The 27,830-nt window shown below is 26.2% G+C and overlaps 1 protein-coding gene across 1 annotated transcript in view; it reads right to left on the reverse strand.

The window, feature by feature from the left end:
• LOC101238448 (zinc finger MYND domain-containing protein 11) overlaps window positions 1-21,171 on the reverse strand; it is a 47,544-nt gene extending 26,373 nt beyond the window's left edge. The window contains exons 1-5 of the mRNA XM_065803334.1: window positions 20,993-21,171; window positions 19,911-20,200; window positions 9,024-9,179; window positions 8,704-8,793; window positions 2,075-2,167 (exon numbers count right to left, since the gene is read on the reverse strand). Of these exons, the coding sequence (XP_065659406.1) occupies window positions 2,075-2,167; window positions 8,704-8,793; window positions 9,024-9,179; window positions 19,911-20,195 (624 nt within the window). The 5' untranslated portion in view covers window positions 20,196-20,200; window positions 20,993-21,171. The remainder of the gene's footprint in view (window positions 1-2,074; window positions 2,168-8,703; window positions 8,794-9,023; window positions 9,180-19,910; window positions 20,201-20,992) is intronic.
• Window positions 21,172-27,830: the final 6,659 nt, after the last annotated feature.

Consider the following 27,830-nt stretch of genomic DNA (forward strand, 5'->3'; position numbering starts at 1 on the left):
CTAAGTTAATGTTTTATGCTGCTAGTAGGCAGGTAGTATTGTTTTACAAGTACAGCTTAATCATTTGAAAATTCTTGATATCCGATTTATTAAGACATTAAGTTTTTATCTCCATAGTATAAAATAGGTTGATTTGGGCCCAATTCTAGTATACTGTGTTTATTTTGTGTTAATTTTTATTTCTGTTTTTTAAAAACAGGATTCTATAATGTTAAGTGTACTTAGTAGATCAAATATGTTAAGTATACTTTGTAACACAATGTTAAGTATTTTGTAGAATATTACTTGTTTATATGCTATATATTTTTATTATAATATAGAGAGACCTAATAAATATATATATATTTTTTTGCTTTTAATTAACTTTAACATGTATCATTAGTAGTTAAAAAACAGTGAAAAAATTAAATGGCTTATATTGCAATTAAAATTATACTTAAAATGTACTTTCATACTTAAACAGACTTTAGATATCAATTTAATAACTTTTTGGAAAGGTGCTAAATAATTCTAGCATTTATGGTATAATTTTAATAGTGAATGTTTTTGGTTTAATATTTTAATAATTTGGTTAGATTTTTCTTTATGATAAAGTTTATCTGTAGTAATAACAATATATATCTGTCGTGCATGGCATTAACAGTATAAGTAAAATAATTGATATTTACTTTTTGATGGAACGTTGTAATGGACAACAAAAGTAACAAATCACTTAAAATTCTACCATTAAAATGTAAATTTTACATTTTTATATCTTTATTTGAAGCTTATTTGAACAACTTTAGAATGCTCTCCTGTAAAATGTTTGAACTTGACATTAAGTGTTAATGCCATGCACGAGAGATTTTAACATGGACCACGTCAGATTTTGGTGAAACTTGGTGGGTTGGTTTATACCAATAAGTAAAGCAATTCCTAAAAATTTGGGCACTAAATCTTTTGTGGTTCATGACATGTAGTCATTTGAAATTTCTAATTTTTCTAAAAGTAAAAACTTCAGAAGTGAAAACATCATTTAGTTCAAGCTCTATATTTTTAAGACAAAATTTCAGAAAACCTACTAGTTTTTTTTTTATTATATACAACTCTAGACTTATTTTAGTAAAACATTTACATTAAATTTTTAAATGTCACTTTTTATCCATAATGGCTACCTAAAAAGCCTAAAAAATCATTTGCAAATAGGTTTTGACATTTGCTGATAAGATACATTTTAGTAAGAACTTATAGACTCCTAAACATGGCTCTAGCTAAAACAATTTAAATCATGCCTACACATCAAACCACTAGTAACCAAAGATTAACACTGATTTTAAAAATAAATTTTTTTAACTGATTTAATAGACTTCACAACAGTGATTTTAGAAAAAAAAAAGTTACAAGCAATCAAACGTGCACAAAATGCATTAAAAACAATAAAGTTATTGATATACTTTAGTTTGTATTATCTATTGTAATATAAAAAAATATATAAAAAACTATTTCATTATCAGTACTAGAAGTAAGCCTTAAATTAGACCTGAATTAAATTCATCTAATTAAACTTGTTGTAGTGTTCTTGTAAAAATGTCAGCATATAAACTTGTTGTAGTGTTCTAGTAAAAATGTCAAGATATAAACTTGTTGTAGTGTTCTTGTATAAATGTCAACAGACTTTCAAACTTTAACTCTAAAGTAAAACAGAAACAAAAGCAATGAAAGTCAGTCATGCATAATATGTGAGTCAATCTACTTGATCTGTGAATGAAAATGCACTAAACTATGTTAAAGAGTTAAAATATTTTTAAAAGAAAGAAAGTGAGTCATGTATTGAATTATAGTTGCAACAAATGACTTTTAAAAGTTTTTTGAAATCAATTATGACTTTTAATAGATTAATAAAAGGTTTTACAGGATATTTTTTAAAGTAGGTAATTTATTGAAAAAGTATATACAGGTTTTTAAAGCACATACTGTTTTGACCCTGTTTGTTTATAACGGTTAGAAACAATAAATATGTTATAAATAAAAAATGATAAAAATTATTCTTAAGACCCAAAATAAAAAGAAAAAAAATGTAAATATTAACACTAACCTTTTCCAGATCTAACAAATTAGTATCTTTATAAACAAAAAGCTTATATGTAGGCTCCTCTTCTACTGTTGGAGTTTTCCATAACTCTTCACACTAAAACATTAAATAACTTAAAAATATCTACTAATCAAAACATTAGGAAATTTCAAATATTTATTTATAAAAAGATCTCAAAGTAATAAAATAACAATCAATACAACTTTAATAAACTGAAAAAATCAATATTTATCAGGGCTCGAATTAAGCATGTTACAATTGCAAATCGCGATTACCTTCGCACTTTCACAATTGGTTTTTTCTTTAAAAAAATATTTTCGCAAATTTTTTTTTTCTTCTTATCTAATTTAGCAAACTTTTTGGTTATTTAAAAAATACTGAATGTTTTTGTCTGAAGTTTTTATTAAGGGTCATCCATAAAATACGTCATGCTAAATTTAAATTTTAAATAGAAGTATGATCTTTTGCATCGAGACTTCTATTTAACGCAAAGCGTCAAGTAATATTTATTTTAAACCTCTGTGTGGAAGTCAATAATATTCTACTTTTACTTTAAAGTTAAATTTAGTGTGATTTATTGAACGAATAAATTACATCACAGTAAATTTACCAACAAACTAAATCAAAACAACCAGTTACTACAACTAAGTTACTATATAAATAAATAAAATCAACTATTAAATATGCTTAATATGCTCAAAGAGATTTATTTGCAAGAGTTAGCCATAGAAATTTTTCTATTTATATCTTATATGTTGTCAACACATAATAAGCTTTTAACTTTACTTTAACAAGAAATTTCAAAGAGAATACGAAAAATACACTATTTTTTTAATATTTTTATTTTATTTATATCATTTATATTCATTATAGCAATTTATATCATTAATACATCAATTAATCATTTTCTATAAATAAGCTAGTTGTTTTTAGGAATTTATTTAAAAAAAAAAATTATTTTAACAAGAGAATTTTAGTCTTCTAAAATTCTCTAATTCAAATAATCTTGAATTTAAAATTTTGAAAAAATTAAAAGAATTTAGCAACTTTTTAAAGCTTGCTAACAACAATTATAAACTTAATTAAGTTCTTATTATATATATATATATATATATATATATATATATATATATATATATATATATATATATATATATATATATATATATATATATATATATATATATATATATATATATATATATATAATATGTATAATATATATATATATAATATATATATATAATATATATATATATAATATATATATATATATATAATATATATATATAATATATATATAATATATATATATATATATATATATATATATATATATATATATATATATATATATATATATATATGTATATTATATATATATATATATATATATATATATATATATATATATATATATATATAAAGCAATGTTTGTAATACTCAGTGGTATAGCGATGATTGTTTGTGAAAATCAAAACAAAAAACAGCAACATATTACAAAAAACAAATCTAGCAAATTATTTAAAAGATAGTGCAAGTGATGAAAATTTTTTTAATTAAATAGTAAACATTTTTAATAGTTAAATATATTTTGTAAAGGAGTCATTATCTTTTGTTTATTGAAAATAGTTTAAAAAATTGAAACATTCATTAAACGAACATTAAACAAGTGAAATGAAAACTAAACTATAAAAAATTTATATAAAAAAAAATTTATTATTCTTATTCTGTTCAAACTTATATATTTTTTTTAATTTAAAAATACTTAGACATGAAAATATAATTTGAATTTTTAAACCCAATTCTTTTCTCTTACTTTATTTCCAAACAATTTTTTCTCTTTTATTTCCAAACAATTATAACAAAAAAAACTGAATGAAAACATCAATTTAAAAACCCTTTGAATGAAAAAATTATTTATACCTAAATTTTTAATAGTACAAATAAGAAGCAGTAAATTAAAATGAATTTGGAAAAATTTTAGTATTTTTTGAGTTTACTTGTTTGTTTTTTGATTTGATCTTACTTTTTTGGTCTATAGATAGAGCATATTTTGTAAAAATATTAAGTTTAAAGTTTTATGACTCTAATGTTTTCATCAATTCTAATTTGTTAATTAGAATAATTCTATTTATTTACTTAATTCTATTTTAAACGTGTTTTATGTTTTTAATGTTGGACATTTCCAAAAAATCACACATGTTTTGTGTAAATTTAAAGGAAGTTCAAATATGGTCATGCACAGAAGTCACGTACAGAAGTTGCAAATTTGTTGACTCCATATATATATATATTTATTTATATTAAAATAAACTGCTTAAGAGTATTTCAAGTGAAATATTTGTCTCTACAACTCATATTTAATATATTTTTTAATGAGAAATATCAGTCATCAAATATTTCTAGCTAGAGTATATCATTTTGAAAACTATTGTATATTTTTCAAACTCTTGCAACACTAACACACAAAAAAAAAATGATAAAAATCTAAACATTCAGGTAGTTTAAAATTTGAAAAAAAATATTTTTATCTGTTGTTCTTTAAGAAAATCATAATAGTATGTATATTGCTGTAAGTCCCAGCTTCTAATTGTAAAAACAAAGAAAAAGAAAATTACACACAAAAATAAAAATGCTCTAATAAACTGTATAAAATAGCAATAAAACCATGCAGCGAAGTTGTTTTATAATAAAAAAAAGCTCAAAGTATTGTTTTATTGTTATTATATATAACTTTTTGCAATAACAATTTATTATGATTTAAAAATAAAATGTGTTTTAGCAGCCAGCATGAACAGGGTATTAAACAGTTTTTTATTACTTATTACAGTGGTTTAAATATTGTAATATTTTTATTTATCTTTTTAAGTGTCATATTAAATAAAAACAATCACTAAAAGTAATACTGTAATAGTATTAAATATGTTACTTGACATTACATTATAACTACAACTTAGGCTTTAATTTTTAATTTAAGCTGCAAATTATAACAATAACATGAGCTACTTTAAACCCTGCTAAACAAGAATATAATGAGATATGATTAATATCTCATTATATTCTTTATGAGATGTGATTAATATTCAGTGATAGACTATTACTTTTGTACTTCAATTACTTTTGTAAACTTCATGTGTTCTGTAATAATATATTTATAAAAAAATACATTTAAAAACATTGCGTACATGTGTACACACACACACACACACACACACACACACACACACACACACACATATATTGTTACATTTTTTTTAGCTCCGAACTAAACATATAATAAAATATTTTTTCTTGGTTTTTTTGTGATTTCTTTTTCAATAATTCTAAAAATTTTCAATATGCAAAGTTTAAGAAACTTGTTCAAGATAATTTTTTCTTATTATAAACTATTACCTAGTCTCAAAGAAGAGGTACTCAGTCAACTACCAATTAACAGAGAGCTTTTACTTAAAAGAATTGAACTAAAACTAACTGAAAAAAAAGAAGTTGCACCTGTAGTTAGAAAAAAAGAGAATGTTTTAGAAAACTTTTCTAAAACATTCTCTTTTTTTCTAACTACAGGATTCCAACAAAACAGAAAGAAAACTGGAATCATGGTGAATTTGGTACATATTAAAAAGAAGTTGATTAAGAATGCAAAAAAAATCAAAATAATAAGACACCTTAAAAATACTTTAATGGTTGAAAAGTTAAATCTATCAAAGAGAGAAAGAACTAGGGTCATTTTAGCGGTAGATAAAACATTAGGTAATAAATGGGATGAAATCTCAAAAAACACAGCAAGCAAATCAGGAAAAATAATCTGACAAGTTCTAATATGATATTTTAGAAAACATTTAGTTCACCCTTTTACTCTTCAACTTACTGTGAACCTACGGTAGATGGTAAAATAAAACATTTGGCTATTTGAAGTAACAGGAAAACCAAGTGTACCTTATTTGAAATTGTCGTGTTTGTCTAGGTTTCCTGTTTTAAGTTGGAAGGCAACAGCAAACACAAATATTGTAAAAGCCAGAAAACTGGAAAATGATATTTGACGCAACTCCATCAAATTTATGTATGATAAAATGTTCAGCTAATATATATAATAACTAAAGAACACTTCAATAAAAAATTACTTTGGTGTGCTTGCCAACACCATACTTTAAAAATAATTTTGTTTTCTGTTTAATTGACAATTTTAAAAAAACATCAATTATCGAAATATGAGTCATTTAAACACTTTATTATCTAAATTTTTATTAAGTTCAGATTTAAAAAAAAAAAAGAATCGAGGAAACAATCCTAAAGTCACAATAGGCAGAAGTAGTCAATTTTTTTTCTGTTTTACTTAATTAGAAATCTCAAACAATCAATAACATCGAAAAAAACTTTTTTAAAGACTATTTAGTTACATAGCATTTAGCAGATTCAATTTTATTTTTTAAATTGTGGTTTTTAAAGAACTTCAAGATGTTTCTTTAAAAACCATCTTTAGATAACCCAAGACTTGCCACAGAGCCCAATGGGAATTTTTGAACAATTTTCTCATCAATGTCATTACTTTGTCCAGATCAAACATTAAATCTTTTGATCTGAAGTCAGCACTCTTCCCACTGCACAAAAGCTGATAGCTGGTAGGGTAATCATTTTGCTGTCAGAAAAAAATGATAAAAAATTCAGCGTAACAGTTGATCAATGAACCAACATCACCAAAAGTTATATAAATTTAACTCTTTACAACAGAGTTGCGTAAAGATTGGAACTTGCTACAATCTTTGACTGCTAAGAAATAAAGTGCCAAAATTAAGCAGTGTTAAAATTGATAGCGAAGTTGAAGAAACTCAAAAATAGGCAAAAAATTAAATAAATAAACAAGTTAAAGTTAGAAAAAAAATCAATTAATCACAATTAGAGTCAAGATGGTTTAAAAAATTTTAATTCAAAATTTGATGAAAAAAGGTATGCCATTTATAATTTATTTATATAAAATGCTACGAATATTGTATTTAAAATTAAGTATATTTTATAAACAGCATAAATGATTTTAAAACTTTTTTTCTAATATATACTAAACTTTGTCAAAACTTTCCGTCAAAATGTTATAATATTGAAATATTTGTTTTAAAAATTTAAAAAACATAAACTTTGGCTGGCTTCTAAAGTTCATGCATCAACATTTTCAAGTCGGTTGGACTACTGGTCAAACCGGAATGCCATAAAAAGTAGTAAAAATAAGTGCCATATCTCTTGTTAAAACACCATCAAAAGGAAGTTAGTAATGCATCTCAACAAAAGATGAAACTCTAATTAAACAGCTTTCATCTTGTCAGCAATTATTTCCTAATATTTTTTGCTTTTATGATTAACAAAAAAAAAGCATTTTAAAATGGTAAAAATTTTAACTTTAATATATTGCAGGTTATTTCAAGTGTCGCTGCAATATTGCAGGTTCCTTTTATAACACAACATTGGGTTTATGTTAAGGTTTAAATTTTTTCCTTATTCCCATATACTTTTTTAAATTAAGAACAGAACTAATGTTTTAGTTAATGGAACTAAAAATTGGAATTAGAATAAGAAGCCAACTAGAAAATAGAAATAAGAAGCTAACAAAAGATTTTTTATTTTATGAATGAAATAACAATGCAAAATCTCAAAGTATTCAGATATTATAGTATTAAGTTTATTTACTTTTGCATAGTTTTAACTTTTTTATTTTACTTTTAAATAAAACAGCAGACTGAGGTTGTGGTAAAATAGCGTTAGTATGTTTATATTATTATCAGAGGTCATCGAGCAACAAAGGTCAAGGTTTCTTACATTCCGAGCATAAGAATGCAGATGATTGGGTATCACCATGTCTTTTTCGGGAGTAGATGTAGATGCAGATATATAAAATTTTAGAAAGAAAAATGGACAACATGAAGTTAGATAGTAAAACTACTTGAAAACATGGTGAAGAATTTAAAAAATGTTTTTTTCTATAGTACTAACCTAGTTCATCAAAGCTTGTGCAAAAACGTCAGTTATCTAATAGTTTGTTAAATTGAAGCAAAACATATGTTTATCAAGTTGTAAATACAATAAAAACAGTATAGCTTCCTCAACTGTAAACACCCCCTCCCCTCACTGAAAAGTAAAAAAGTAGTATAGTGAAAATAAAACTCTTTTTTTCTTAAAAATTTTAAAATTAAATACTTATTTCTTAGAAGAAGACTTCTTTAAAGAGTTTAGCAGCTTTCATGGATTTTTTCTTGAAAATTTTAAAATTAAATACTTCTTTCTTTGAAGAAGCCTTCTTTAAAGAGTTTTTATGGTTTAAAACACTTGATGTTTCTCATTATTTAACTCACAAACTTTCAGCTTACGAAATTAATGGTCACACTTTAAAATAGATTTAATCATTCTTAAAAACTTTTGTTGCCTCAGAAAAAAGTTTAGAGTAGCATTTTACTAGATTATACACTATACATTACTATTTATATATAAATTTATAAACAGTAATATTAGGTAAAAAAAAAAAATTAAAATCAAGTTGATGTTAGCATAAATGCTTTTAATTTTTTTATATTTGATTGTTTAATTACTAAGAAAATCTACTAGGGATGTAATGGTTTCTGTAGATCAAAAATATCTACAACTCTTACCTTACTTTTCATTCGTCTTATTGTATATTTCAACATTGTTGATAATTCATCTAATTCTTTTTTTCCATAAGACTTGGTTGATTGCAAATCCTATAAATGAAGGAAAAATAAACTTATGATGATGAGGGCATAAGACCTATCAGTCTATTAGGGACATAAGATCAATTATGCTGAATGGGGCATTAAATCTCTATTTTATAAGTTTGAAAAAAAAAAATCTATTCTTAAGGTCAAAAATTTAATTACTTTTAATGCAACACTGTTATAAATTTATAAAAGTGTAATTTTACAAGTTGATTAAACTAATAAAAAAGAAATACCTTACAACAGTAGCAAACAAAATTTTCATCCAAATCTTCTGATATCGATTCAGCACACTTTTTATGAATAACACGAGGACAACTAGAGCACAAACAAACTTCTCCTTCTCTATGACATACCCAACAGTACCAGTCATGAGCATCATCTTTATAATTCTAAAAGTATAAATAACTGTAAACAGTCAATTGTTGTTAATATATATAAAAATAAATTCTTAACTTTATAAATAAATAGTAATAAATATTTATTTGTTAAAAAAAAATATTCTTTAGAAAATAATAAATTGCTTAGTTGAACTGACTTTGAAATAATATATAAGAGTTCTAAGAACAACTTTATACAAATACTGTTATATATTTTAATCTTTTATCTTCTAACAGTGGAAATGAACTTTTAAGTAACAAAACTGATTTAACAGTTTAATGGACAGAAATGAACAAAATTTTCAACAAAAATTCTATACACTGATTAAAATAAAAGTACGCAATATTGGTTTCCCCTTCAATTAAAAACATCTTTTTTTAAATGAATTAGAGTAACTATTTAAGGTAGGAGTTAACAGTAGACAAAGAAGAGTTAAAGAGAAATAAAGTGGAAAAAAGTCTTTAAAAAAACATAAATTGTATGAGTCAAAAAAATATGAAGGCAGGAGGAAATTTCGGGCAACTGATGTTTAAGGAAAAAAACTAGAATTTTTTTAAGCATAAAGAAAAAATTAAAAGGATAAAGTTTAGTTTAACTTAGCTAAATAACAAGTCAGGTGAGATTGAGCTTTGGTGATAGAATAAGATACAAAAGCTTACTTTAGTAGCAACAATGGTATTATCTATAGAAAGGAGAACAAGGTCTAACCTTACAATTATGGGACAGAGGCTCAAGCTTGACAGCTATTTCTGATTTAACAACATTTGCAATGCAACTTTGGCCTTTTTCTAGAGAGAGAAGATCATATTAGAACCAGTCAAAATATGAAATAGTATTCCATGCAAGGGCAAATAAGAGATTTATATAGATGGAGATGGCTTTTGTGAGAGATCAGTTGTGAAAGAAAAACTCAAGATGTGGTTGTGGTGTATTGGTAGAGTAGTCACTTTGTAAACAAGTAGTTCCAACTTAAATCTTCACCATGTCTCTCATAGTATCATTCTTAATTTGTTTTTCTGCATAGTGGCCATGTTAGCCAAAGTTTATGTTTCCGAGTGAAAGAAAAAAAACTACAAAAACTGTATAACTTTAATAATTTTTAAAATGCTATTTATATTTTTTGTTTTATATTTTCAATTGGAAGAAAATTTATATTTTTTAATACTTTTTAATAATATTTCTATAGCTGCGTTTTTAACTTACATATGTAAAATATGACTTAATCCAAGCAAAAAGAATATACGCATATTTAACAACTTAAAATCCTTTTTTATAAAAACTAGTTTGTTAAATTTGAATTACATAATAGAAAAACAACTTTAAAAGTACCATTCAAGTTTTAATTACAAAAGCATTTTCTTGCAATTACGCGCCCCCTTTGGTTGGACAACTTTTAAACTTTTCAAATTAAAAAAAAAAAATTCACAGAGAATAAGAGAAACAAATGAACTTTTTATATATGAAAAAAAGATAAAAATAATATTTATAAATAATACAAAAAAATATTTATAAAATAATCAATCATTTTAATAAAAAAGCAATTTAAATATATACTAAATTATAAAAATATAAAAAATTTGGTCTAATGCAACAGTCTTTTCAACAATTTTTTTAGAAAACCCTTGTGAAAACAATGCTTGGATAAATAAATAAAAACAACCATTGCTAACGCTTGTTTTTTGTGAATGTATTTATCATATGATACAAAACATTACTGTTTAATAAATGCATTAAAAAAATGAATTATAATCCTTTTATTTTTTCCATGAGTTTTTTTAAAGTAAGCTTTGTGCAGCTTGCATTACCCGTTATGCCTATTTTTTGCTGGGCATTCCACAACTCGTGCAACCATTTGTTCCTCTCAAAGCCTGAATATATGTGTATGTATATATATACATATATATATATATATATATATATATATATTATATATATATATATATATATATATATATATATATATATATATATATATATATATATAGGGTAAAGTGAGGTTAACAGGGTACAGTTTTTTTTTGGGTGATGTAATTGTAACAAATTACTGCTTTTCAATATTTTTTCTGTTCATAACTATGAGAATATTAATATTCCATCTAATAAATTCAAATGAATTAGTTAATATATGCTGTGGCCTTGTAAATATTGCATTTTTTAGACATGTGTCCCGTGGCCCAGTTAACCACAGTGACGGGTTTAACTGGGCCACCCTATGGGGTTGACTGGGTACATACTAGTGAAACTACAATAATATTAGTTTTTATTTTGATAATATATTTAGTTAAGAAAGATAGAATTAATAAACAAAATAAACGTGATAACAATAAAATTATACAATAAAAAAAACACAAATTAGTGAAAAAATACACCTTCGATGTGAAAAAATTGTATGAATATTTCAACTATTAAACATTAATAAAACACTATGTTTACATAACAATGGAATAATTGGAAAAATCGAATTGAAAGGAATATAAATTGGCGAATCGTCCCGTTTCTCCGTGAAATAGAGGAGTTGGCAATTTTCGAACAATATCGGATGCAGGAACGAAGGTCAGCTCCTCATCTGTAATATAAAATTTTGTTGTCCTATTTTGATTTTTCAGCCACTTAACGCTAAAACCATCTTGCGTTTTCGAAATTATTTTGGCAATATAGTGCCTGCTAGACTTTTTCTTAGCTCCGTGCACCATAGCAAGCACGAAATCATCGACGGTTATGGGCTGGTTAAAATCATCCGTATCTTCTCCAGAAGATAATTCTGAAATATCCAATGAAGAATCGGCATACTCTACTTCTGATGATCCTTCATCACTGGACTCTATTAATATTTTACGCTTTTCTTTTCTTGGGGCAATGGACTTAGGCTTAGATTTATTTGCACGCATTTGTGCAGCTTCTTCCAATTGCCGTTTGACTGGAGTATCCGTTAAAACAGCAGACTTTCCTTTCTGCTTTGGTTTTCTGTTATTTTTACGCATTCCGGCTTTAGGGAATGGTCGTATTTGTTCCGGAGAAATAAGTTGACAGTCAGTTAGTGAGGTTGGTATTTCTATAGTGGTTGATACTGATGTTGAGGGTAATGTTGTCGATTCAATGGTTGTATCTGAAACAGTTGGATCTGGTCTATCTGCAACTGTTGCAGCTAAAAAATCTTCCTCTGTAAATATTTGGGAATCAAACGGATAGATTCCTGCTGCTTTGAACCCTGGGAAAATATTCCTTGGCGTAAATGCTAACGGAAAAGCAGTCCCCAGTAATTCTCCTATGTCATAAATTGTGATTGGAGTTGCAGGATGATTTGTCATCCAATCATTGCAGGCTCTGTTGTAGTGTTTTTTTAAGGGACCGAATACGCTCACATCCAGAGGCTGCAACTTATGGCTGCAGTGCGGAGGGAAGGTCAGCAACATTATGCCATTAGTCTTTGCATAATTCAACGCAGCAATACTTAAGTGGCTCTCATGGTTGTCTAATAATATCAACTTTGGACTGTCTGTTGTAGGTCTTACGTGATCGACAAAATGTTTGAGGATATCAATAAAAATATCTGAAATCATCCATCCAGATTTTGTTGCTGCACCTTTTGTTCCAACAGGTGCGCCTTTAATCATGTGTTCCTTAAAAAACACTCTGGGAAACAGCAAATATGGAGGTATTGCAGTTCCTGTAGCTCCAACAATACAACATGCTGTAACCAAGACACCTCGTTCAGCTGATGTTGCCTGGCCAACTTGCTTTTGCCCCTTTAAAGCCAAAACTTTTACTGGTTTATGTACACTTGTGAGACCAGTCTCATCTAAGTTAAAAATGTCTTGTGCTTGTAGATTAAATCGGTTAATAACACCTTCTAAATTTGAAAAAAATGCTCCAACATTAGTTTTATTGAAACTAGTGCAACGGCTAAGACTAGTTTGTTCGGGGGTTCTTAGCGCCAAACTCTGTCGTCTCATAAATGAATGCAGCCATTCTATTCCAGCCATTTTTTCTTCTGTTCAATTACATTTCACGTTTTTGTTATTTACTATGGCAAACTCAAAAGCTAAGCGACGAACTTGGGTAAATGAAAGTCCATGGTGCATGTTGACTGCATCTTGAATATATTTTTTCAATAGCAATTCTTCACTTGAGTTGAAAACGAGTAAATGTTCATTTGATGGTCAAAAATTAACCTTAACTCCATCAGGTGTATTTTTAACTTTGAGCACATACCTGGCTAATGTATTTTTTGGTATCTGATGACTGGCCGCTGCTTTTCTTATCGATAGTTCTCCTTTTATAATTTTTTCAGTTGCCGTTTTTAAAGCATCAATAGAATACGATCTGTGCGTTGTGGTACGTTGACGTTGACGGGGCATTTTAATTTAATTTATTTATAAACTGGAATAAAAAAAAAACATAATTAGTTGATATAAATGTTAATTAAATAATTATATTAAATTAATTTTTCATTGGTGGGGTTAAGTGGGCCGTCCCATATAACCACATGAATAGCCGGCCCACTTAACCCCACTATATCAAAATTCATATTTTTACAAAAACTTACCAGTATTTTAAATATTTGCGTAACTTGTGATAATTATTCAAATAGGCACTATATTAAAGTTCAGAAATCAGTTATTAAAACTCACAAAACTTGATAAATACAGATTCTATCAACTTTCTAACGCTGCAGTAAAACAATACATGTGACTTCCAAGAACAACAAATGCTTAATAAAATTTTAAAATGGCTGCCATTTGCATTCAAAATCAGCAGCAAGTAGTGCCACCTAGTGGATTGTTTGGAAAACATCAATAAAAGCGGTGTATTCAAACTGCAGAAGTATGAACAGCCAGTGGCCCAGTTAACACCTGTACCCAGTTAACCTCACTTTACCCTATATATATATATATATATATATATATATATATATATATATATATATATATATATATATATATATTATATATATATATATATATATATGTGTATATATATATATATATATATATATATATATATATATATATATATATATATATATATATATATATATATATATATATATATATAGTATATATGCTACTGTTACCCGCAGTACCAGGAATTAGCTAAGTGCTAATGTTTATAATATAATTTAATATTGCAACTCTGAGTTTTATGTGTTATCACAATCATCAGGCAAGTAGTAAAAGTTTAATTTTGCTACAATTTGTTTAGTGGACATTACGGTTTATATTTAATGTGTATTATTTGTGTATTAAATACACAAATAATACACATTAACACATAAAAAATATTTTAAACAACATTAAACATATAACAATTTCACAACTATTAGCCAACTAAAAACAAATTAATAATATTATTAACCTAACTACTAATCAATTTCCGTCCCTTAACGATCCAAAATACAAATATAAACCGTAACGTCCACTAAACAAATTGTAGCAAAATTAAACTTTTACTACTTGCCTGATGATTGTGATAACACATGAATCTCAGAGTTGCAATATTAAATTATATTATAAACATTGGCATTTAGCTAATTTCTGGTACTGCGGGTAACAGTAACATTTATACTATACAGCTCTAGTTTATCTATTGAGCATTCTTTTAAGTAATACAATATTATACATAATAATATAAAGATATTTTCTTTATTCATATATATACACTTACGTATATAAATATATATATATATATATAATATATATATATATATATATATATATATATATATATATATTTATATATGTATATATTATATATACAGGTCTTTTAACTCAAACTTTTCATATAGGAAATAAAGAAATTAAATAACTTGATTAAAATTTTTTTTGGAAGTCATAATATAATAAAGCATCAATAACAGTAGCCTAATACTTGAATATATATACTTTTTTGTTGTATTTAAATCTGAATAGAAGATCGTTATCAGACATAAAATAATGCTATAATAAAACTGTTACAAAATAAATTATAATACAGCAATTATAATATTAATAATTTATAAATAAATTATAATACAGCAATATAATATTAATAATTTACAAATAAATTATAATACAGCAAAACTAAGTATAAATTATGTGATTAGTATAGTTAAATAAAGCATTTATATCTGTACACTCAGTAGTCCAAGTCAGTTGTCACATTTTAGAAATTGTCCAGGAGAGAGTAAATAGTAAAATAATTAGTCTTTATTGGCTTTTTTATTCTTGATGGTTAAATTTATGTTTTATTTAATTTGTCTTATTTAATTTGTCCTGAGGCACATGAAATATAATTTTGACAAAAATAAAAAGTTAAATAATAAAAGTGAAAAGTCATTTCTGAACTACAGACGTTTTTCCTTTGAACATTGTGGGGACACCAGACCCTTTATATTGACTAAACTTTGTTTCACATTGTTGCAGGAAAACAGTCTTTGTACCTATGTAGATACTGAAAAACTAAAAAGGTCTCATACATAACTCATTTTCACAAAAAACTGGATAACTGACCTTTGTCTTCTGAGGTTCTGAGGTATTAAAATTTAAAGTTTATTTTAGTTTTTTGGTTTAGTTTATAGTTAATTTTAGTTTAGTTTTTATTAGTTTTAGCTTCAGTTCACTTCATGGAAGAAATGAGGGGAATAGGTAAAAAAAATTATAGTTATATATTTATTTATATGTAAATATAATTCTATCAATTATTCTGAGGTATATTTTGTCTTTAGTGTCTGGTAGAAGCATAACTGGTAGGGCTGTGTTTTAAATTTCATATATTTTTTATGGAGAAATATGTGCAATAGATGAAAGAACTATTTAAAATAAATATGACATTTTTAAACTGTTTGCATCTTACTCATATTTTTATTAAAATTAAATTTTTCACAAGTTTAACTCTTTTTAATTTACTTTTTTTTAATTTTTTTTCTAGCATCCTCTTCATCCTGTGAAAATGGTGAGGTTATGCTTTATATTTTGATTAATAAAAATTGTAAATATTTTTAAATTTTATTATATCCTTCTATTTGTAATTTTAGAGTCATTAACATTTGAGGAATACCAAAGATATCGCTCCCAACACCGAGGGTCTCTCTCGGAGAGGTCCTTCAATAAGTAACAAAGTAATGGCGGTATGGATGAGCCATCCTTCAAATGGAGGGCTCATCTATACTGGGGTGTTGGGAGACACCGAAGAAAAAACAGCAATCAAAAGGTTGTAAATTTCTTCTATCAGTGAAGATATTTATATCTTTTTTGTTGCCGTTTTTTCTTCAGTGACTTATTTTTATTTTTTATAATTTTGTAATTTTTTTTTTTAAATTTGTAATTTCTTTTTATAATATACTGTTGTATATTTGGTTTGTTTTTGTCTTTTTTAATTGAAATTTTATATGTTTTTCACCAATTAAACTTAAATATAGTTAAATTGTTTCACTACCCAATCATCATAATATGATGCTACATTCTATTTGTTAAAAATAATTAATTGGTAGTTTAATTTATTGAAAACACTGCTTTTAAAATTTACTATAAGCCAAGACTATTTAGCTATATAAATGCGGTAGTGGTGTAGTGGTAAAGCGCTCGCTTCATAAGCGAGAGGTTCCAAGTTCGATCCCAACCACATCCCTGGTAGTACCGCGCTCAACTTGTTTCTCCGCGCAGCGGCCTTGTTCGTCAAGGTTCGTGTTTCGGAGTTATAGAGTTGAGAGAGGGTTATAACCACTATTAAGTAGCCTCCTTATCTGTAGTGGCCTTCTTGGCCTTGAGGAGGTGAATAACAAAAAAAAAAAAAAAAAAAAAATTATTTCATATTTTTAATAAATTTTTTTAATAAAAGATCGCTAGCTTTTAGATGCAATTTTATTACCAAATAATAAGGAAGTCATTGTGTTGCTAAACTTTTTTCAATGTTTTTTAAATGTTTTTTAAGTGTGAATACAATATAACTTTTTTCACTGAAAAACTTTTACATTTTTATTAAATAATGACATATATATTTTTAGTTATTTAGATGCAAAAAGCCTTCTCTAATCACTACACCATAATTATTTAATGTTTTTACTAAATAATAATAAATATAAAAAATAAAGAAAAACCCCCTTAACTCGAATTAGCTTTAGTGGAACATTCATTAAGTCAAACTATTTTCTCTTTGAGTTTTTGATCCTGATGATCGGAAACCAACAACATATGTTGATATGACTTTTTTTAGAAAAAGAAGAAAACAAAGAACAATGAATGAAAAGATTGCTGCCCCATCCCAAACCCTAAGTCGATGTAGCAGCACTCCACTACGAGTCAGGCTATTTGTTAGTCGATATATGTACTGAAGCCCCCAGCAGCAGGCTATTTCAGTATGACACCACACTGCTCACCTAAATCAGCAGTATAATATATATATATATATATATATATATATATATATATATATATATATATATATATATATATATATATATATATATATATATATATTCTAATAAATAAGACAATTTTTTTAATTTTTGTTAAAATCATTTATTTTATAAATACATGTTTTGACTATGCCATAGCCATCGTCACTTAAAATATATTAAAATGGTTAAATCAAATTAGTAAAATTAAAAAGTTGAATTAATAGAGACTTTATAATAAAAAACACAATAAAAATGCAATTAAATAATGTAACAAATGTTTTAAAAAGATAAAAGAACTGGTAATGTTAAAAGGAACTAGATTGAAATTGTCATTTTTACATGGTTCATTTGTTTATTAATAGAGTGATTTTCTCACTCTATGTAATGTTTTCTTTGAGTTGTCAAGTAAATGCAGTGTAAACCATATCAGCAATGATACGGTTTGGATATTTCTTGAGAAGCCTGATCATCATTGCATCATTCAGGGGAGCGTATGAAGCCAGTGGAGCTTTGTGCTAGAAATGCCCATAAATGAGAGAAACAAAGAGTACCAGCTCCTTCAGACCTCAGTTTTCTTTAGCAGTCAATTCCAACTGGCCTTCAAATAGCACCATTTTTAGAGAATAGATGGCCTTCGACACCCATCAAGCATGATGTATTGCTCCTGGAGCTATGAACTGGAATTATATTTTAAAACTGCTTCCACCAAGGAAGATAAGACATAGCCTAAGAAGCTCAAGGTAATCCTCCCGAGGCTGCTGAAGTCTTATGGCTTTGGTGTAGTAGGCAACCATCTCCGTCCGAAGAGTTTCGGTATCCTCATTGAAGATTTCATCTCTAGCTGGCGAATACTCTGTTTGCCTGATGTATAGCCATTTCTTCTAAAACCTCTTAAAAAGAAGTTTGGCTTCCTCAATAAGAACTCATGCCCCTCTATGGATGCCTTTGTTGGAGGAAGTTGTATCAAATACCAGATCTTGAACTTTTTCTCGTAGATTTCAGTCATCTAGTACTTTTAAGCATGCAGCAGCCTGTTCTTTCCCAGTTCCTCCTACAATTTTTGGGACTGCCAACAGGTTCTTAACACCATTCCCAGTGACAACTACAGCAACTCAATTGACAGTTTTTCTTGCACCAGCTATGTCAGGAAGCAGTTTCCCATCCCAATGGAGAAGATAAGGAAATTCAGTTGAAAAAGAACTCTTCTCTGCTTGATGATGATGATGGAACTCTGAAGTCTTCATTGTCGACGTCATCCTTGTCTTCAGACTTAGAAGAAGAACTGATATTCAAAGCAGGACAACATGTTTCTATTTGCTGCAACTTTTCTGTCTCTTTCAGTCTTTGATTTTTATTAGCTTCTATATGAGCTCTCTTCTATGTCTCTTTCTTTGCAAGATTGCAATCCACTCCAGCCATGCTTGAACTGGTGACATCTTCTTTCTGCATCGTTAGGAATTATCTGTCTTCATTATTTGTCCTGATGTCCAAAGCATTCTTTGTGGCTAAGTCAAAAAGTTCCATCAGGTTATCTTTGAACATTAGCTCTTTAAATCTGCAGCTTTCATATGCTTTCATCCTATTCACCTTCAACACATGATATTCACCATACAACTTCTTTCACCAGAATCAATTCTCTGAGTTGGAATTCTTGCTTTGCTTCAAATCATATTGATATCTTTAATTGTGCAATTAATACTGTCCTTCACAGAGAGGTGTTCTTCGAGGTGGTAAAAAAGGCAGCGGATGGCAACACCGTTCGTAGCCAATCTTGCTGAAGAGAATTGGTTGGTGGCCTTGCCAACAAGTCAAAGATCAGCAGAACTTCTTGTTGCAGCTGCCATTATGTAATTAAGTAATTGCACAAAGAACTAGAACAATTACTTTGTATGGTGTCCCAGAAGTGCTGTTCAGAAAAACATAATTTAAAATTATGTATAAACACTCAACAATGTGATTTCTGCTATAAACATGCCGTAAAATTAAGTGCTTGCCCAAAATGTTGAAATCCTATTGACCCCTAAAATTGCTCCAATTGGTCCAATTTTTTGCATGGTTATTCCTTATATATAGTACAACAAAGTTAGCTTTGTTGAGGGTGGTTAGGAACACTTTTAATTTTTTCTATGTAATTCAGGACCACCCTAATATATATATATATATATATATATATATATATATATATATATATATATATATATATATATATGTATATATATATATATATATATATATATATATATATATATATATATATATATATATATATTTATAAATATATATATATATATATATATATATATATATATATATATATATATATATATATATATAAACTAAAATGTTAAATAAAACATAAGTCATTTACCTCATAAAATGTTTCGATACTTGGTGTTCTATAGGATTGAACTAAAACTTTATTTGCAGTACCTCCTTTACCAAATCCAGATTCTACTATAAGCCCATCATCAACAGAATTCTTTAATTGCAACTCAACTCTTGAACGTGTAACTTGAACTTTATCAATAGTTAAAGCTTTAAATATTCTTTCAAATATAGGACTTTGCTTTTGCTCACAAATTTTTTTGATTGCTGAATGTAATTTGCGTACAATTCGCGGATCTGAAGACCTTCGAACCTCAGGTAGAGCCATATAAACTAAAATATTTGTAAATACTTTTTATCAATATAATCAATACAAAAGCAGAAAAATTTAGACAATATTCCCTAATTATAGAGTGTATCTAAAAATAAACAATCTGGTCAACTTTTAAGAAAAAAAACAACATTGGGTATTTAAAATTATATAATTAAGAAAGTTTAACATAAATTTATATAAACTTAAATATATAAATAATAATTACAAAAATTTATAAATTATATTGAACTAAAAGTTAGCTTAAATAATAAACATAAAATTTTTATTATTAAATCTAACTTTTAGTTAAAAAAAGTATAATATTACATTTTAATCAAATGTAATATTATACTTTTTTTATTAATATTATACTAAAATTAAAAAAATACGTTTTTATGTAAAAAAATTAGTTTTTATGCTTTTTTTGTCTTATATTTAATTGAACGTGTTTATGAACTTTTTCACGATCTTTAGTACTTATAAACTTTTAATACATATTGTTCTGATAAAGTAGCAAATAAAGCACAGCTATTATTTAGTAAAACAAAAAACTAATATATTTGATAATGCAAACTTTGAAATATAAATATTAAATATACAAAAAAAAAAAAATAATAATCAACAAATTTTTTTTAAACCAAAACACTTAAATACGTAAGTTATAGTGTATATAGTTTATACTGTTATATCAATAGGTCATACTGTTATATCAATTCAAATCTTTTAAAATAGCAGTATTTGCATCAAAATATATCATATTTATATACGAACGTTATAATACATTAAAAAAAAAAAAGTTTAAGTATAATTGCCTTTTTTTTCTCTTTTTCTGAAACTAGAAACTCAAAATATTTTTTGTTATTGTTCAACGAAATGCCGAAACTGTTGTAATTAAATCGGAAACACATTTAAGAAGAAATCATTGATTTGCAATTATTATTTATTTATATTGAAAGTGCGTACTTTGCTTATCGCTTCACGTTTTTGATTTGGTTATTCATTTGTAAAAGGTCTGGTCACAGAGTCCAAAAAAGACCTTTAATATGTAGTAATAACTGGCAAGGTTATTATGAGGTCCTTCAGCTATAATATCGAGAAATTTTGATAAATAAGGGCACCAAACAGGGTTGCTGTCCCAGGCGGCGTTACGACTCTTGGCGGCCCTGATTCGCACCTTTACTAATCAAAAAGTTCTATAGGATCCAGCAGAATTTTTGACGAAAATTTCCTGAAATCCTAAAATTTGATACATTTAAAATTTAAAAAATTAGATTAAAACAAATACTTTTAACTGTTGATTTTTTATGAAGTTTAGTGGCCTTTTATAATACCCACCCCTCTATTCTTTAAAATCTTTTAAGTACGTAGCAAAAAAAAAAAAAAAAAAAAAGTCGATTTGTTATTAATTTATTTCTTCTGCGATCTCTTGCTTTGTTGCATTTCAGTGGTTTGTCGTTATTTGCGGATAGCGAACGCGTTCTATTATTATATTTTACAAGATTTTTTAACGACTGGTAATAAAATGAAATGCATATAGCTATTGGTCATTATTTTTTCAATTTTTGGAAAACTATTTATAATGGTTGCATTATAAAGAGTTGCAAAAAATGACATGTAAAGACATGGGTCTTTACATGTCACTTTTTTTCTTGCTTTTTAAAAAATTTATTAAAGCCTAATGTTATGTTCTTGCGACTTTATGTTTGTAATTTGGCTCACTACAATACTAGTAATAAAGTTATATAAAAAAATTAAATAGTTTTAGATTCAAAATGCTTTGTTTTTAATACTATCAAAAAAAAAAGCTTTTCGATGATACATAAAATGTTTACACCTATTTTGAACATTCCAAAGATCCAGATTACGTTTCCTAAAACGTTATCTAGTGATTAAAGGCTTTCTAAACAAAATTTTTGACTAAGTTTCAGTCTGAAGGCTAAATTCAGCTAACTTCAGTGTATAAAATTTACAAATTTCGTACCATGAATTTATTTGGTTTGTTTTCGGAAATATTTTGAACGCTGCATAAAAAAAAATCTTTACACAAGTAAATAATTCTTAGTGGATGTATTAAACATTTAATAAAAATTTTTTTAATTAAATATTACTTATGACAAACAATTAAACTTTTTAAGTAATCTGTTAAAATAATCATAAATCACCTTTTACTTAGTGATTTAACCTTTTTTTTTATTTATTTATCTAAGCGATTTTTGTTATGTAATCAATAAAGAGGAAAATTATTTTTTAAAGTGTCATCGTGTGCTACTATGCAAATAAAAGCTTAGAAATTTACTAATCTAAAAATAAAAAAATAAAAAATTGTTTAAAATAATCCCGATTACAATTGTTCTAAAAGTTTATTGGCGATAAAAAAAGGTTCGTTACGTTTATAATAAAAATTCATTTATCTCCTGCATCCATTAATAAAGCTTCTTATCAAACTAAAAATCAGAAAATTTAAGTATTTATAAAATGAATGAATGAAACACTTTTAAGTTTTCAAATTAACAAATAAATAACTTTTACGACCCAAATTTGCATTTTTTAATGGAATTAATCGACGGTCAGCAGAAAAGCGGTTTTATTCAATTATGCGATAAAAAATTGCACTAAATTTTTTGATAAAATGTAACACACAGTATAACGCCCAGTCATTCACTCTATAAAAATGACAGCATCACGATTTCCTAACTAAATACCTAATTTCTTATCTAATTATTGAAGTTTACCGCATTATTGAAACAATTCGAATTGCGGTAATGTCAGTGCTTAAACGGAGGTGTATCGGACGAGTAACGGAGGTTTATTTATTTATTTTGTGTAATTTATTTCGTTGTTAAAAATGTTTACATTGCGTATACGTATATCAAAATTAATGGCTGGAGCAAGAAGAAGGCACATTTTGCCTTCTTCTTGCCTCTATATATTTAAAAAAAAAATTTATACATAACCGTAACATACAAATATATTTAAAAACATAAATCAGAATTAAAACAGAAAGTAACTAAGAAAATAAAGAAATTCAAAATAGCAAAAAATTAAGATCCGTTAGTTAGTTTTATTTCGTCAATTTGCACACATTTTACAATGTTATCCTTAAAATCTAATAAGTAGAAGATAAAATGTCATCAAGCCCCTTCGTGAAATAGAGAAAAGTATAATTTTACAAGTTCTAATACTTTACAAAAAAGTGAATCTAAAAAGTTTAAAAATAAATAAAAAAAAAAAATTAAAAAATTTGAAAAAAAAAGTATTGAAGTTTGCAAAAAAAAAAAAAAAAATCTTTTAATAAATAAAAAAATTTACAAGTCAGTATTTATACTTATAACTATTCGGTACTTATACTTGTTACTACGTATTATAACTTAAATATAAAAATAACGTATAGTATAACGTAAATATAAAAATATTAAAATGCTTATAACCGCTAAAATGTTTAAGAACACTTAAATAAAAATTTTTGAATAAAAAAATGGCATAAAATTTCATCACTTAAGTTTCATTGATATAAATAAATTTGTTTTTATTTGATTAAACTTACTTTCAAAGAAACAATCAAAGTTGAATAAATTAAAATTCCTGAACAGTAATAATCGTTTTGATTCATTCTTAAATTACTCTAATGCAGTCTTGTTTTTGTTGACAAAATCTGGGAATTTTTTCCACAGATTTAATTCCACAGATTAGTATTTAATTGAATAGGATGTTAATTTTAAATTATATTTGAGAAGAACAAAGTTGTTATCTGAAAACTTTGTTGAATACTTACAATCAATTTTATTAAAATAAGTTTGAAAGTTTTTTGGGGACAATCCCATTTTTGTTTTAAACATAAACAATAAAACTTGGTGTAACTTGAGTTTATACTCATTTAAACCACCGAGCGCACATAAAAGTGGTTCGCAAGGAGTATTTTTTATAGGCTCCAAACATAGGTTTATGTACCTCATCCGATCATTTTTTAAATTGTATCTGGAAATTATACTCTCACATTGATAACATAATATTAAATTGATATTTGCAGAAAAAATATTACAAAATTTGGACACTCCAATTATAATTATGCTCCTGAATAAAAATTAAATCTAAAAATCTTTATGTAAAATAATTTTTGAAACTTAAAAATTTGTTAAACGCAAACATTAAAAAATCTCCCAAAATAATTTTAAAATATTATGAAATATAAGTAATTTAATTAGCAAATAAAATAAAAGAAAAAATCTTTTTAAAAAATACTGATACGAAAATTATTTTAAATTGGCTTGTAGTTGAAGGTTCATTTAATTTTGATGCAGGAAGGTAAGTCGCCAAGTTCAGCCTGCCAATACCTAAAAAACAAAAATAAAAAATTACTACTGTCTTATCAATTTATCATACATGTTCTATTTTCATTCAATTTGTAAATTCTATTTCATAAATCTACACACACTGTAGTTTGCATAGCTTGTTGAACAGCCTAGCTTTAGATATGTTGTGGATTAAATAGCTAATCTTAACTTAATCTTAAACCAATAGAATAATTTAATCTTAAACCAATATATTAACTTAACCTTAATCAATAGAACTACTATATACATCTACACCTTAATTTATTCACACATAAAAAAAAACAAAAAGCATATTGTTAAGAAAGGTGTCATCTTATTGATATTTTTACAACAAGTAATTTTATCAAAACTAATATAATATTTTAATAATAATATACTTTTTATGAAGGTTGTATGAAAATATCTTGAAATAATATGTATAAAATCCAAGTCTAAAAAAATATATTAACTAATTTGAATAAATATAATTTCTGAAATCGAGATATCAAAATGAAAAAGGATTTTCATAAATAAAATGAAACCAAAAAATGTGTTGCTTGTACATTCTTTAAGAAACTTGCCAGCACAAATTTTTAAATAAAAAGCCATAAAACTGAGCAGCTTTGCAAGTCATTACATTTGTAATACCTATTTTGAAACTCACAGTATTTACTTGGATCATGGCTTTACTAAGATAACCTTAACCCAAACATCAAGGTTTATAATAATCTGATACTTTGTATCAAATTATTATAACTTAATACAAGGTATATCTGATACCTTGTATTATATGTTTATTAACTTTGAAAAACAAACTACAAAATACCTTTGTTTTTGATCAAAAAAAATATAAATGGATGTCATTGAATATAAATGAGAGAGACACAGCTTTTTAAGATATACACCAACATATGTATGAAAAATTAATAATTTTTCAAACTGTTTTTTTTCCCACAAAGCCTGCTTATCTCACCCAAACAAATTGAAAAGTAATATTTAGTGTGTTTAAATATCCTAATAACACGATAAAGTAGAATAAACATAAACTTACTTCATAAAATAATTTGGTTGCATTTCTCGGTTAAACATGAACAGCACTGATGTGTAGCCAGTTACACGTTGTAAGTTAAGATGTTTGTAAACATTTTTTCATACTACATTATACTATAAAAATTATACATATACTAATAAAAATATACATTAACTAATAAAAATTATTTTTACAAAACCAATACTTTATTAACTACTAAAATTTTAAAAAAATTCCTGAACGTCCTGTGGCGTTCTTTAACCGCTGGGAAAGCTCCGTAACACTTTTTTTCTATGCGCATTTTGCTGAATGATCTTTCAGTTCCAATAAAGTAAATTTAAAACTTTCTTTTCTTAAAACTAACTCCTGCATTATTTAATCCAACGGATTGCAACTCAGTTGGTGAAAATGTGCTGATGCTCTGGATAACCTTTAAATTGAAATACCCGTATACCGCTAAAATATCTTGAATACAAATAAAATAATATCAATAGCGACACAGTGCAATTTTTATTAAACACTTTTTTTTTTCTTTAATAATTTATTAAAAAGTATAAACTATTCAATGACTTATTTTCTAACCAAGATCTGATTTTAGTGCGAAATAGCCCAGCTCCTGAAAACACTTATACAGGTTCAACGCTTGTTGGATGAATGGTCATCAGACAATCAAAACTATTTGAATGTACTTTCCTCGTCTATTTTCTCGTCAAAAGTACTCTGATAGTCGTATCCCGCATTCGAATGACGTAATGATGTAAAGACATCACGCAATGATAAAACGTAAACATTAGAATATGGTTGTTTTTATTATTTCAAATTAACATGAGCATGTTATTATACATTAAAAAAAAGAGGAGGATGCAGAGCTTATTGCATTATTCCACAATTCAAAAGTTCATTTACGAAAACGTTATTTACGATTTTCAAAAAAAAGAAAAGTCAGGAATTGGATTTTTTTTAAACACCTTAGAAAACTGCTCGTCATAATAAGTGGGCAGAAAATATTTCTCAATTTAGAAGAAAAGGTGGTAGTGATAATTTCGTTATAAAGGAACGACTCTAGTATGCGAACTTCATTTTCAAAATGAAGACATTCAATTTTTATCCAATATTGAAAGAAAAAATTTAAAGAAAGAAGCATTTCCATCTATTTTTGAATTTAAAAAATAAATTAATATATAAAAACAATGCTTGCCTAGAGAAAGAAAACTTATTGAAAACTTTGATGATGAAAACGTTTCTAAAAATGAAGACAATAATTTTAAAACTAACGATAAAGAACAATTAATTGATTTTGAGGTTGAGAAAGGTTGCAGACGATGTGTTGAATTGCAAGACAAAATTGATCCACTGGAAAAATAAAAACCTGAGTTGAAATCTCAAATAAGCATTTTAGAATCTAAAAATAAAAAAATTAAAGATCAACTGAAACAATATAAAAGTAAATATATACTAAGTTATGAAAATATGTCAACAGACAAAGAATTGTTCCAAAAATTTACTGGCATTAAACATGAACAGTATACTAATTTGTACAACTTTTTAAATCTAGGAAAAAAGAGTAAAAATATTATATACCACAGCTCAGCATTATCTGAAAATATGCACAGGGTATGAAATCAGGCAAAAACTGGTCTAAAAACAAAATTAAACAAAGAAAATCAGTTATATATATTTTTAGTGTGGCTAAAAAATGAATTTATAATTTTGCACACATCTTGGTTATTTAAAATTTCAAAATTAACAACATCTCTTTATTTAATAACAAGGAAAACTTTCCATATTTTTCTTTGGGAAGTTTACCTATTTAAATAAGTTAATATGTTTATGTCAGAAAACTTCAAGGTAACATATCCATCAAAAAGATGCATTATTAATTTTACTGAACTGTTCTGTCAGAAATCTTCATCACTGAGAAACCAGAGTTCTTTATTCTCTAATTATAAACATCATGTAACTTACAAAGGATTGTAAGTATTTCTCCTTCAGGAGCAATAACTTTCGTAAGTCAACATTAAAGATGGATCTACTTTTGACAAAGAAATTGTTGTAAGATCGGGTTTGTTTAATAAAAAACTATGAAATGAAAATGATTCAGCTATGGCCGACCATGGGTTTACCATTTTAAACCAATTAAACACAATCAATGTTAAATTAAATATATCATTTTTTTTAAATGGAACTACTGCTAATTATAGAAAATGCAACAGAACTACTGGTAAGTAAAGAAAATGCTATGCTACTAAACTACTGGTAAGTAAAGAAAATGCTACAGAAAGTCAAACTATTGCATCATTGAGAATTCAT

This window comes from Hydra vulgaris, chromosome 08 (assembly GCF_038396675.1).
Source record: "Hydra vulgaris chromosome 08, alternate assembly HydraT2T_AEP".
NCBI lineage: Eukaryota > Metazoa > Cnidaria > Hydrozoa > Anthoathecata > Hydridae > Hydra > Hydra vulgaris.